This window comes from Nannospalax galili, unplaced genomic scaffold, assembly GCF_000622305.1.
Source record: "Nannospalax galili isolate Female #2095 unplaced genomic scaffold, S.galili_v1.0 scaffold589, whole genome shotgun sequence".
In the NCBI taxonomy this organism is placed as follows: Eukaryota; Metazoa; Chordata; class Mammalia; order Rodentia; family Spalacidae; genus Nannospalax; species Nannospalax galili.
Genome location: NW_008360324.1, coordinates 5,314,014 through 5,328,413, shown reverse-complemented (window position 1 = coordinate 5,328,413; position 14,400 = coordinate 5,314,014). Strand labels below are relative to the sequence as shown.

The window sequence follows — 14,400 nt, the reverse complement described above, 5'->3', positions numbered from 1 at the left end:
GAACACTGACTGCACTTGCAGAGAACCTAGGTTCAGTTCCCAGCACCCACATGGCAGCTAACAACCCTCTGTAACTCCAGATCCATAGGCTCTGTCACCCTCTTCTGGCTTTCATGGGCATTGCATGTATGGGTACACATGCAGGCAAAACACACATACATATAAAATAAATTAATTAATTAAATAAATCTATAATCAATGATTAAAGCACAGATTCAATTCATCCCCCATTAAATCTTAAAAGCAACATGGTCAGAGGGCAGGGTCAGGAATTCCCAGGATAAGGGAGAAAAATCCTCCAGATGGATATGACAAGCATGGAATTTCCTCAGAGGGCTGGGCTATGTGAACCCTGTTCTCAGGGCATAGACATTGCTCTCTTTATCTAGCAAAGATATCCACTGGAACAGATCTGTTTCTCCTTAACTGTATGGTCAGCACCTCTTTCTTCCTTTCCTTCCTCTTTCGTTTCCATCCTTTCTAGTCTCTAGCCCATCCAAACATCTCCTCATTGAGACCACCCACTGGCCTACCCATCCATCTGTTCATCAGTCTTCCACTCACATCTTCCCTGCCACAAGGGACTCAAAGTCTCTGAAGCCATGAGTCCAAACGAATCCTTCTTCTCTTACGTTGTTTCTGTCAGGTCAGGGTGATAGGAAAGTCACTAATCCAGGGCAAGTCTTTCAACTTGTGATGAGAGTTAAGTCAGAGTTCACTAATCTGCAAAATCTCTCAAGTAGACCTTCAAGAAAGCTGGGGATCCGGATGCCCAGTCTACCACTTCTGGAGGTCAGCCCTCATTGGAAGATCAAGTGGTGTAGGTTAGAGGGGCTCCAAAGAGGTCAGCTGGTCCATCTCTCTGCTTCTGCTTCATCTCTGCTGAGCAAAAGATACCTCTGAAGTCATCACAGCCTGCTTTGCTTTTATTTGGGGTCCCACAGTCAAGAGCACATCCCTCAGGCTTCAATGTGAGCGTGTCAGTGAGAATGGGAATTTTCACCATCTTTATGCTGACTTTTATAGATATAAGTCCTCAGAGTGACATGTGGTAAGTGTTGTTTTGAGAACCCTTCAGGAAGGTGGCCTCCCTCAAAGTGAGAGACAAGTGGACAGTCCTTGTCATTTGTGACAGTGGCTTGCTCTTGGCACTGCCATCTCCATCTTCCTTCTCCAGTAGGAGCCTTCACAGAGTCCCTGGCAGTGGTCCCTGGGCTCTGACCTCTTGTCCCAGGAGAAGCTGAGTCAGGTGTCTGACTAATGAACTTCCCCCATAACTGCCTATGTCCCTGTCCCCTGAATCCTGCCTGCAAATCATCCTGGGCCTGCTCACAGCTGCTGTTCCTGCCCAGTGACTGGTCGCAAGTTTCACTTTCTGTCTAGGGCCTCCCACTACCTAGACCCCTTCCTGGACATTGGTCCCTCCCCTTCCTGCCTGGCACACCCTTTTGTCAGCCTTTCTCACCTCTGACATTAAACCTATCTATTGTGAGCAGGCTGGTTCTCTGCTGATCTTTACCAGATCATTTCTAGCATGGGTCCTTCTTTTCCCATGCTCAGAAAATATGGGTTCCAATCATTAGACAAATAAAAGAGCTAAAGATGATGGGAAAGGCGGAGGCCCTCTGGCTGCTCTCTATCTACTACAGCTGTTATTGTGTTATTTTATTTTATCTTATTTTACTTTATTACTTTAAATATCAGAGCTTAAGATCACATCTATTCTCTCTGTCTCTCTGTCTCTCTCTCTGTCTCTGTCTCTCTGTCTCTCTCTGTCTTTCTCTCTCTCTGACTGTCTCTCTCTCTGTCTCTGTCTCTGTCTCTCTGTTTCTCTGTCTCTGTCTCTCTGTCTCTCTGTCTCTCTCTGTCTCTCTCATCTGTCTCTCTCTTTGTCTCTGTCTCTCTCTGTCTCTCTGTCTCTCTCTCTGTCTCTCTGTCTCTCTCTGTCTCTGTCTCTCTCTGTCTCTCTCTCTCTCTCTCTCTCTCTCTCTCTCTCTCTCTCTCTCTCTCTCTCTCTCTCTCTCTCTCTCTCTCTCTCTCTCTCTCTCTCTCTCTCTCTCTCTCTCTCTCTCTCTCTCTCTCTCTCTCTCTCTCTCTCTCTCTCTCTCTCTCTCTCTCTCTCTCTCAGCAGTGCTGGAGACGGAACCCTAGGCATTGCACATGCCAGGCAAGCTATACCACTGAGCTACGTGTCCCTTACCAGTCCCCAGTTCATGGATCTCTCTATTCCTTTTTGCTTTTTGGAAAAATAAAGTTGGGATATTGTTTTATTTGAAGTTCTAGCCATGTGAGATTTTCTGCAGTACCATTGATCATCAAGTGGTAGACTGGTAAAAACTGGCTAGTTTCCCACCTGATCTTCCTGAACAGTTTGCTGGCTCATGGATGCAAGATGCAAAGGCTTCCCTAGGAGTAGCCTTTGTGTGGCACACCACACATGGGGTTGTTGGGACCCACTGCAGCCATGGAAACTGGATCTGATGGAGGTGTGTATTCAGGAAGGCCTTAGGGAAGAAAAACACCCAGAGGTCCTGAAGCTGGCACTGTTCTTGGATACAGAGCACCCCTTGGAGGATGAGTAGATCCAAAGTCTGTGATGATAACATTCAACAGGAAGTGAGGAGTGTGGAGAGCAGAGCCGTGGGAGACAGGCAGACAGGAAGCGTGTAAAGAAAAAACAAAACCGCACAGATAAGGCCTGATGCAGACAGGGCCCAGCAAAGACTGGAAAGTGAGGGTCAGAGCAGTGTCATGTACAGGCACTGGCACACGAGTTGAGAGGATATAAACCACTATCGGGGCAGAGGAGCAGGATCTCCTGGGCTCAGCTCCATCCCTAAGCCATTCACTACTCACTCTTCCAAAACCTTCTGGGCTCCAAGTCTGTCCATCAGCATCTGGAACTGTGCTTCCTCATCATGGTCCAAGTCTCCTTCATCCTCATCCTGTTTGGATTGGTACACCTTCTCCTCTTGGAGCTGGGCCACCTGTTCTCCAGTTTCCTCCTGACGTGGGTTGTTCTGACTGAAGAAGAAGTGACCTGGGAAAGCAGAGCACAAAGACCCAAATCAGATATCCTCACTCCAAGAAGGACTCAACTGTCTATGCCAGGAATCATTTGAGGTTCATCCTAAAGAAGCAAAAAGGGGAACCCTCTCATAGCAAAGGTCAGGGGGACTGAGACCAGACTGTGTCTTTTGTTATTTTGTTATTTGTTATTTGTTTTTGTTTTTGTTTTGAGATAGGGTCTCCCTGTAACCCCAGCTGGCTTGGAACTTGTTATGTAGGCCAGGCTGGTCTTGATTTTACATAGATCCACATGCCTCTGTCTCTTGAGTGCTGGTATTAAAGGCGAGCACCACCACACCAGGCTTCAGACTGTGTCTTTTGAGCTTCCATTATCATCCTGGAAGGCCAGAGCCTGGAGAAGAGGAAAATAACAACTCCTTGGTGGCTCTCAGCCCTCCAAAACTGGATGAGGAACACGTCTTGGAGGTTATAGTTCAGTGGTAGAGCATTAAATGCTTAGCATCACCAAGGCCCAATACCATCACAAAAAGAAGAAAAAACATCTCTTTTCTGGTTCCTGCATTAAGGAGTAAAACTGCCCCCTCCATCACTCTTCAGCAGCCTGGCTGTTTCCATCCTTACCGCCCCCAGCAGCGTCACAGCTCCCCAGTACACGTGACTTACTCTCCACTCACACCGTCTGGCATGACAGCGATCTGTCACATCCTCCAAAGTCTATTACAGGCTCCCGAAGGTCAGGTAAGGCATCTGATATGTCTAAGGAGATTACACTGTCCCTTGCAGGAGGCAGATAGATGGGAGAATCAGCCCACTGTTTCATCTCATCCCATGGCAGTGTCTGAATTCTTTATCGTGTTCACAGATCTTTAGATCTATTTCCTGCTAGTCACCTTGAGAATGAGGTTATTCAAAGCTGCTAGAAATGTCCCTTGTAGCTGCAATCTCTCAACTCAGAAGACTCAGCTGGACTTGGACAGAGCCACCCCGTCATCCCACTCTTTTGTACCCCTCCCCTCTTCTTTTTATCAATGCAGGAAAGATGGGACTGGAAATCTTACCACAACCCTGGCGATGCTAAGCCTGCCTGAGCTTCCCTATGCTTGCCATGATTGTAGGAGGGGCCTTGGCAGTGACAGCACGTGGGCAGGAATGATGCAGTAGTATGAGCAGTGAAGGTGGCATGTAAACAGAGCCCCAATGATAATCTACACTCTGAAGCCTCCAGCTCTGTACCCCCAAGCAGAGAGCAGAAAAGCTCCTGAGACACAGTCCTCAGAGGTGGAGGGAACAGGGACACATGGCACAGCTGTAGGGAGACTTCTAACCCTGGGTCCTCAGCACCCACCAGAACTTACTAAATCCAGTGGTGAACTCTTCTGGGGTCAGAAAGCCATTGCCATCAGCATCCAGGGCATCAAACACTTCCTCCAGTTCCTCCAGGCTGAGGGGCAGCTCCTGATGCAGCCTCTGAAAGCAATTAAGACCACACTTGTCAGCACATGATGGTGATGGGGGTTAAGAGTTTGGCCCAAACCTACAAAAGCCAGGAGCATCCTCCTCCCTAGCATATGAGAACAGAGGTTATCGATTGGGTGCCAACATTAGACACTTTGCTTTTTTTTTATATATATATATATCCATATGCACACAATTCTCATGACACTCTTTTGAGATAGGAATCTCCCATTTTGGAGATGAGATTTGTGGCTGGAAATATGGCTCAGCAGTTAAGAGCACTGGCTGCTCTTGCGGAAGACTGGGGTTCGATTCTCAGCACCCACATGACAGTTAACAACTGTTCATAACTCCGGTTCCAGGGGATCTGATGTCCTCTTCTGACCCCCATAGGAATTGCACAATATGGGTCACTTACACACATACAGGCAATAACTCATACAAAATTAAAATGATAAAATATTTTTTTAAAAGATGAGGTTTGAAGTTAAGTTGCTGGCTCCAATAAAACTTAGCCAGGAGTCAAATCCAGTTCTGACTTAAGAGCTGGCACTATTGTAGGCCAATGCTGTGCAGGACTGAATGGCTATAGGAAAATTCCTCTATGGCACAGTATTCTGAAGTTAAATGAGATCACAGACGGGAAGCTTAGGACAAAGTGCCTGGCATTGAGAAACCATTCAATCAAAGTAGGGGTTGGGGTGAGTTGGGCCTAGTGCTGAAGACCTGTAATCTCAGCATTCCAGAGGCTGTGACAGGAGAATCCCAAGTTTAAGGCCACCCTGGGCAACTTGGTAAGACTCTGTTTCAAAATAAAAGGGAAGGCTGGAGAGATGGCTCAGTGCTTAAGAGCACTGGCTATTCTTTCAGAGGACCTGGGTTTGGTTCCTAGCACCCACGTGGCAGCTAACAAATGTCCTTAATTCCCGTTACAGAAGATCTGGTGCCTTCCTCTGGCCTCCATTGGTATTATAGGCATATGGTACACTTACATACATGCAGGCAAAACACTCATACACATAAAATAAATAAATATAAAAAGATTAAAACAGGACAAATGATGTGGCTCAGTGGTAGAGAGCTTCCCTGACCTGCATAAGGCCCTAGGTTTGAACCCTAATACCTTTCACCCCACAAAAAAGTGGTGGGAGAGGACAAAGACAGGGAGAGACAGAGAGACCCACTGAGCCAGCATGGCAGACTGGGTTTAGTGGTTTCACATCCTGGTCTTTTCTCCTATACCTCTTCTTCCCCAAACCATGCTACCTCTGTTGGTGTGGGTCTTCCTGGTGGATGTTATAGGTTGGATTCCGAATAAAAATCACCAACACCATTTGATTGAAAGCAGCAAGGTAAAGTTTTATTACGGCCGACCGGGCTGTCTATGTCGGGAATAGAAGCAGCCTCAAACACCAGTTGGCCAGAATATTTATAGGACTACAGAAAGCAGAACAAGTGGGCCAATCAGGTTTATACAACACAGCAAAATTTGAACATAGCAAACTTCGAATTTACCAATCAACTATTGGTCATTGTGTGGACATGGGCTTGGGTAAACGAAGCAGGATAGCAGAAGCAAGATAAGTGGTTAGTCAACTGCCATCCTAGATTATAGATAAGCAAAACAGGTTTAGATAAGCAGTTAGTCAACTGCTGGCCTAGATTACAATACCCTGTGGCATGCGGTCAGGCCATTTCTTGGAATTCAGAGTTGCTTCTGCCTTCTAGGTATGTTTTATAAGTAGAGTAAAAGGCATTTCTTCTAAAATGGCTGCTTTGGGCAAAATGGAGTAACTTAGGCTAGGTTAGTTTAGCTGAGATAGTTTAGTGGAGGCCCTCCTCTCCCTGGGTCTTAGCCCTGCTCCAGTAAATTGCTATGAACACACTTTGATCTTCAACTCTAAGGATGCTGAGTAATCTCCCTCATGATTCACATGTCCCACAACTGCTCCCTTTAGCTCCGGTTTGAATGTGAAATGTCCCCCCACAGGCTCCAGTGATTGAGCTCTTGGTTTCTGGCTGATGGTCCTATACAGGAGGTTGTGGGACATGGCAGGTGAAGGTGGGTCTTGGCAGGTTAGCACTCAGAGCACTGACAGTGTGAGGAGCAATGTGGCTGGGCTGTTGATATTTCCCTCTGGCATTTGCCTGGTGTGCAATGGCCGCAGGTCAAAGCAAGAGTCCTCTTGTGACTTAACAATCCTTCTCCAAGTGAGGACCCACTAGAGGATTTTGTTACCTCTCAGCTGGTCATCCTTCTTCCTTCCAAGAACCTAAAGGCCAGCTGCACAAACTGCTTCTGTGAAAATGACTGACAGCTGAGCAAACACAGGGCTTTGTAGGAAGGAAAGTGGACATGAATCTGGACAGTCAGAGCTGGCAGGTGTGACAGCCCAAATCACAACTGGAGAGAGCACTTGGCCCACAGGCTTCTAGCTGATTAGCCATGAAGTGTTGTTTGGCAGGTCTCTGCATTAAGGGTGTTTAGGACTCATTACCAAGTGGGAAGAGAGGCTGATGGGAAAGCCATTTGGAAGACCTGAATTAAATACGAATGGATTTCTCAAGAAAGGAATGCAAAGCCTCTAGAAGCTGCAGCTGCAGAGGAGCCTGGGTGACAGCAGCCTCTGGTTCATTAACAGTCCATAACCCAGCTGTGGCAAGAGCCACTGAGACACTGGGGGTAGGAGGGTGTGATTTTGTGATTTTGCCAGTAGGAAGTGTATCAGCTCCATTGGAAATGAAAGTCATTCTCACCTGGAAAAGGATAGAACTTCTCTGGCTCCCATCACAGCCAGATTCCAGTGCTTAAAAGGGATAAGACTTCCTCCCTTCCTCCCCTCAGCCTCCTGTCTGGATCTGACAGAAACTTGGTAGCTTGGGGTGTGCTGAAGCTAGAAAGGAGGAGGAGGGAAGCTCCACAGTCAACAGACCCTCAACCTGCCTTTTACCCCCTACACATATATGAACAGCCATATGTGATACCATGTCTCTTTCCAGTGTGAACCAGGGCAGGCTCTTGGGACTCAGGCTCAGCCACCTCCCTGAACCTAATGATGCTTTGCTTCACAGATCCCCATGTTGTCTCTTCCCAACCCCTCTCTTCTACTATCTCAAGTCAGTTTCCCTTTGTTGGTGAAGATAGAAAAAGCACGGTCTGTCTCTGGCTACTTCTTCTTCTGTCTTTGGAAGTCAGAGCTGCCTGATCTCCAGCCTCCTCTGTATGCCTCACTATACCAAATTCTTTTCCCTTTTTATTGTTGATGTTAGCTCTACATGAAAAGTCTAGTGTGTTCCTCCTATAATTTCCTAACCATCTGGTTAGTCTTTTCTTTAAAGATCTTATTTATTTTTATTTTGTATGTGATTGCCTGCATGTATGTATCTGTACCATGTGTACCTGATGCCTGAGGAAACCAGAAGCCACCCTTGGATCCCCTGGAACTGGAGTTACAAAGTGGTCGTGCATCACCATGTGGGTGCTGGGAAGCAAATCTGGGTCTTCAGTAGGACTAGCCAGTGCTCTTAACTGCTGAGCTATCTCTCCAGCCCTGAAAAGTCTTTTAGTCTTAATAATCATAATTATTTCCTTATCTTTCTTCTCAGGAACCCACAGAGCCATGTGAAATCAATTTATTCTGGTCTGGTTCCTGGGAACCTGGTGGTATCTATAGTTTTAACAGGTAGAAGGGTAGAGGGCATGGGATGACTGGCTCCACTGAACAACAGGCCTGTGAGCTTTGCCTCAGGAGGCAGAGGAGATTAGAGCTGGGATGAGGAACTCGTTTCCCATCTATATTTGGGGCACAACATAGCAGTTTTCTAGTGTGTTCCTCCTATAATTTCTTAACCATCCAGACCTCTTCCCACCTACCACCAGCACCACAGTTAAAAAGTCATCAAAGTCAGAGCCTCGTTCCCAGCATTCCCAACAAGCGAGGCTTGGTCACTGGTGCTCAATAAACCAGTTAAAGGTGCTGGAGAGATGGCTCTGTGGTTAAGAGCATTGACTGCTCTTGAAGAGGACCTGTATTTGATTCCCAGCACCCACATGGCAGCTACAATAACTCCAGTTCCAGGGGAATCCAAAGCTTTCTTCTGACCTTTGTATCCGTGGGCATTGCATGACACAGGTGCACTTACATATGTGTAGGCAATACACTCATACACATAGAATAAAATAAAAAAATAAATAATTTAAGAAATAATTAAAAAATAAACCAACTAAAGAAACAAGCCTTTGTGAAAAACAGAGAAAGGAGATTAATTCAATTGGGAAGAACAAATAAAGGGATCCAGGGAGCTGAAGCCCATCTTCAGGGTCCTGTCTAGGTTTAAATAGAAAACAAGAGGCATGCGTAATTAATTAGTCTGGGTTAAAATGTGATCTTGCCATCACTGACCCATCATGTTTGGGCAAGGTGGTTTGATGAATTGTCAGAGCTGTGGGAACTTTCTTAGGAAAACAGTTCCTCCTCTGACTGGCACCAGGGTCCCAGCTCTCTTTCCCTGGCATAAGGAAATTCCAATTCCTTGAGGTCTATTTTCTCAATAGTTAGTCTGATAGCTGAACGGAAGGTCACAAAATATCTCTCTTTGGGATGTCTTCACCCCTGCTGGGAAGGTTGCACCACCGCCAAATGGGGTTCTTCAGTGTCATGACTTTAAATTCCACATGGTTGGGAGGGCAGGCAAGGGAAAGAAGGGATACGCGAACAAGACAGCTTGTCTTCCTCCTGCCTGGTTCATGGCTCCTTTGACCCCAGCCAGTGGCTCCTTCACTCTAGCTCCTAGGTGGGGCTTCTCCACTCCCAGGCAGGGTAGAGAACACTGACTCGCAGAACTATGATAACTTGTTTTTCTCATTCACAAGCCTTATCTCAGTTCCCCTTTTGTACACTGGGAGATTGGAGTCCTTGACAAATGTCCCCTCCCTCAGTTAGATTTTACTTTATGTTGCATCTCCAGGCTCTAGCCTAATGCTGAAAACCTTGAAGAATCAGGGCAATTTGGTAAGTGAATGAGTGAATGAGTGAATGAATGAATGGATGACTTATGTGGCTGTGAGTGGTGGCAAATGTGTGACTTGGATCTACAGAATGCTAGCCTAGACCTCACATGCAGCCAGTCCTGATCAGCCCAGCTTCGGCTCCTCAGAAGAGCGCATAACCTAGAGTTTGCCAGGCCTAGAGCACCAAGACCCATGCTTTTGGTTTTTTTGTCCTTCATCTCAGCACATCACGACCCAGCATGGGACAGAGGCAGATGTAGCCTCAGCGCTCTCAAAGATGCTCAGAGTAGCAGGGGAGAAACAGAGGCCTGAACAGGCTGCTGTGGATGCAGAAGAAAGATGGTGCACTGCTGGCCCTAAAGATGGATCTCCTCAGGCTTCCTCTTTAGTTCAGGTGTCACATGAACATCTCTGAATATGTATACCATGTGGTTAGCTGTGTGAGGCGTACTACTGGGCTGTGGACCAGGAAGATACAGGAGTCTGGCTACGATGTTAGCATTTATGTTACATGTATTTATTTAGTTTTAATTTTTCAATTTTTTATTTATTTTGGGTGTATGTGTATCTTAGTTTACTTTCTATCCCTGTGATAAAACACTGGCCAAAATCAACTTGGGGAGGAAAGGGTTTATTCAACTTAGAATTCACAGTCCATCCAGGGAAGCCAAGGCAGGAACCTGGGGGCATGAAATGAAGCACAGACTATGGAGGAATGCTGCTTACTGACTTCCTCCTGTGGTCTGTGCTTAGCTTGCTTTCTTATACAACCCAGAACCACCTGTCCAGGGGTGGCACCACACACTGTAGACTGGACCCTTCCATATCACTCAACAATTAAAAAATGCCTCACAGACACATAGAACAATGGATAGAGGAAATTCCCCAATTGAGGTCCCCTCTTCCTAGAAGTGTCAAGTTGACAACTGAAGCTATTCGGCACAATGTGCATGGTTTTAGGGCTCCATGTCATGTGTATGGAGGTCACAGGACAACTAATGGGAGTTGGTTCTCTCCTTCCACTCTGTGGGTCCCAGGTATCAAACTCAGGTCATTAGGCCCAGCAGCAGGTGCGCCTTTACCCCTGAGTCATCTCATTGCTACATGTATTTTTTAAAAAATATCACAGCCTGGTAAACACCAGGACTGGGGCTGAGATGTGGGACCTGTGCATGTGTTGCTACTCTGGTGGCTCCTGAAGCCCCTTGCTCACCCTTCCACAGACCCCCACCTCAAGTGACAATCCCGAGCTGCCCCCTTCCAGGTCTCACAGTTCTCTGGAGGCTGCACTGGGAGCTGAAGGTAACAAAGGCAGAGGTCGCCCTGCCCAGACATGGACGCCACCTACTAAGGGAAACCCCAAACAGAGCAGCTCTGGGTAGGATGACAAGTCAAGCTTTGCCCTGCCGGGATAACCAAGAACCATGTGGACTTTCCTCAGGGTTCTCTTTTCCTGCTCATCTGCTTCCACATGTGGACAGCCATGGGGAAGACACGGGACTCTGGACTCTGCTCTCTCTGATAGCACTTCTTTCAGCCCAAAGCATTTAGAACTTCAAATGCTTCATGGTCCACAGGTAGAGAAAAATATCAGAGAATTTGCAGATAGGAGAAATCAATATCACACAGGTTCAAGCCTTGGCTTGTCGGCTTGTTTGTCCCCTTTCCTCCTGCCTGGACCAGGAACAAGGATGAAGGAGGAGGACAGAGGAGGAAGGCAGCTGAGCTGGCATCTCTGGGACTTGATATTTCTGACCGTGTCTCAAGTCCAATGCAAGGAATTTCTCTAAAACTGCACATGAGGCTGTGGATGCGACTTAGTGGGAAGAGTGCTTGCAAGCCAGGTACAAAGCCCCAGGTTCAATCCCAAGCACTGTGTAAACCATGTATGATGGTGCACATTTGTAATCCCAGTGCTTTGGAGATCAGAAGTTCCAGGTTATCACTGGCTGCATAGTGAGTTCAAGACCAGCTGAGGATACTTGAGATCTTGTGTCAAAAATGAATAAATAGAGGCTGGAGAGATGGCTTAGCTGTTAAAAGCACTGACTCCTCTTGCAGGAGGCCTGGGTTTGGTTCCCAGTACCCATTACCAATCAACTGTAATTCCAGTTCCAGGGGATACCACACCCTCTTCTGGCCTCCATGGGAATTACATGACATGGTTCTCCATAAATGCAGGCAAAATACTCATACACATAAAATAAAAATAAACAAATAAATATGTACTTGATAACTTAAGCTCTCCACACCTCTCCCTGCACTGGAGAGTGGGTTTCTCTGGGTTGTAATTGTGATGCATAGCAGGTGTGGTGAGGGACACAGTGTGCGTGGCCCAGAGTTGATGCTTGATACATGTGAACTCCTTATTTCTAGAGGGTGTGTTGTGGTTTGAATGAGAAGGTCCCCCAAAGACTCCAAATGTGGTTTGGATATTTTGTCGCCAGTTGATGGCACTGTTTTGGGACATTTTAAGACATGAAGTTGATGGAGGAAGTGCGTCACTGGGGGAGGACTTTGAGAGTTCTTAAGCCTTGCCAAACTTCCAGTTGCTTTCTGCTTCCTGTGCGTGCTTGAAGATGTGATCTCTTGGTTTTCTTCACCATCCCTCCCCCCACCATGCTTCCCCCCACCATGTCTCTCCCCACCATACCTCCCCCCACCATTATGGGCTCTTAACTCTCTGGAACTGTAAGCGCAAATAAACTCTTCCTTCTATAAGTTGCCTTTGTCATAGTGTTTTTATCACAGCAACAGAAAAGTCACTGATATGGGCAGAGTCAAGAGTTAAGCATTTGGATCTGGGACATGAGTCAGTGGGAGACCACTTGCCTAGCATGTATGACATCCTGGGCTCTGTCCATAGCACCATGAAAAGAAAAATGAAAGTTAAGCATAACTTCTTTAAAGCCACCCCTACTAAGCAACACTCGGCACAGACCTCTACAGGACAATTAGGAGGCTCATCAGCTGGCTCCCCCAAACATCCCATACCTGGCTGTGCACACAGAGTGGGGCTTTGGGAATGAGTTTCTACAGCAGGAAGTTACTGGGGAGCCTGCTCCTGAAAACAATGGTGTGTGAACTGTGTAGCAACCATGTGGAGGGACAGCTCCCACAAAACATGAAAACACCATCCGCTGGCAGAGGATGAGCCCCACATGTGACAGCACCGGATCACGAGGCCAGCTCTCTGCTTCAACACCACGCACTCCCGTAAACAAGCACAGATGAGATGCGTAAACAAATGCCTACATTCCACCGTCCAACTTGAATGCATTCTGAGAAGCTAGACTTAGAGAAAGAAAATTTGACCTGGTTATGCAACCTTTCAAGGCGCTCGTGACAGAGTATGGGGTACAAAGTTTGGGGAGCAAGGTGGTTTTCATAGGGCTTTAGTGGATCTGCCTTTCTTTCACTCATATTCAAGCCTGTAGCATAAGAGACTTCAGTGAGAGACCAAGAAGGACCTTGACTTGTGAGTCACCAAACCAGAGATGAATAGACAGTCCCATTTAAACCTGGTCATTACCTAGTTTTGTGTGCAGTGAACTAAGAGCGGCTTTTACAGTTTCAAGTGGCTGAAAAAAAAAATCAAAGGAAGACTCACATTCAGTAACCATATTCAAGCCTGTAGCATAAGAGACTTCAGTGAGAGACCAAGAAGGACCTTGACTTGTGAGTCACCAAACCAGAGATGAATAGACAGTCCCATTTAAACCTGGTCATTACCTAGTTTTGTGTGCAGTGAACTAAGAGCGGCTTTTACAGTTTCAAGTGGCTGAAAAAAAAAATCAAAGGAAGACTCACATTCAGTAACACGCAAGAAATTATATAGCCTTTTAAAACCCTTCCATAAAAGACTTTTTTTCTGTCATAGTGGGACTTGAGCCCAGGGCCTTATAGATGCTAAGCAAGTGCTCTTTAACACTGAGCTATACCTCAGTCCTTTGTAATTTGCTGTTTGTTTGTTTGTTTGTTTGTTTATTTGTGACAAGATCTCACTGAATTTCTGACTGGCTTTGAACAAACTACTCTCCTGCCTCAACCTGCATGTATCACCATACCCCAATTATATGGGTTTATGTGGTGCTAGGAGTTGAATCTAGGGCTTCATACATGCCCAAGCATTACCAACCAACCACATCCCCAGATCTCCATGTCATAGTTAAGTCTCTATGTGACTCTCACCATTTCCCACAATCTTGGGGTAATGCACAGTCGGTGAAGCCCAACAGCAGGTAAGAGCAGGTGTGGAATGAGCAGGGACCAGGCTCCCCACAGGGTGTGTGCTGACAGCCTCTCCAGGGCAGAGACCGTGAAGCCTTTTCTGGGGAGATACCACTCCCACCAGGTAGCCCCAGTCCACAACAAAGAATCCTACACCATGTGGGGCTCCAGGTGGGTTCCCATCTCACCTGCATGTCTGTCCTGGCAATGAAGCCCTTGCCCTCAGAGTCACAGGTCTGAAAGAAATCATGCGCCTTCCTCCACATGGCGCTCTGGGCTGGTACCTGTCCCTCCACCTCCAACATCTCCGGGCGGTCCAGCAACCCCAGGCAGGCTACACTGCCATCCGCTCCTTGGCCTGGTGTCAGGGGACTAGAATCTCTCCTCCCATCTGCAGCAGCCATCAGACCTGTGGATCTCTTCAGAACCTGAACAGGAGAGATGGGAGAGAGAAGTGTGTGACAGGGATGGAGAAAGGCTGGAAAAGAACCCGAGGGAGAAAGGAGAGGTGCAAAGCTGGTCGCTGGAGTGTCCTGACACCTTTTAGCAACATCTCTAATTATTAGGGCTCAGGATGAGCAAGATGTGCAGTCCTATCTGATAGATCAGACAGCCCATCAAACAGGAGGGAGTCAAGAGTGGGGTGGAAACACGTTGAGATTGAAAGAGGTGAC

The 14,400-nt window shown here is 46.9% G+C and overlaps 1 protein-coding gene across 1 annotated transcript in view; it reads right to left on the bottom strand.

Annotated features, from left to right (window-relative positions):
- Cracr2a (calcium release activated channel regulator 2A) overlaps positions 1 to 14,130 on the bottom strand; it is a 74,469-nt gene extending 60,339 nt beyond the window's left edge. The window contains exons 1-3 of the mRNA XM_029559839.1: positions 13,915 to 14,130; positions 4,386 to 4,497; positions 2,857 to 3,040 (exon numbers count right to left, since the gene is read on the bottom strand). Coding sequence (XP_029415699.1) covers positions 2,857 to 3,040; positions 4,386 to 4,497; positions 13,915 to 14,130 — 512 coding nt within the window. The remainder of the gene's footprint in view (positions 1 to 2,856; positions 3,041 to 4,385; positions 4,498 to 13,914) is intronic.
- Between the last annotated feature and the right edge of the window lie 270 nt (positions 14,131 to 14,400).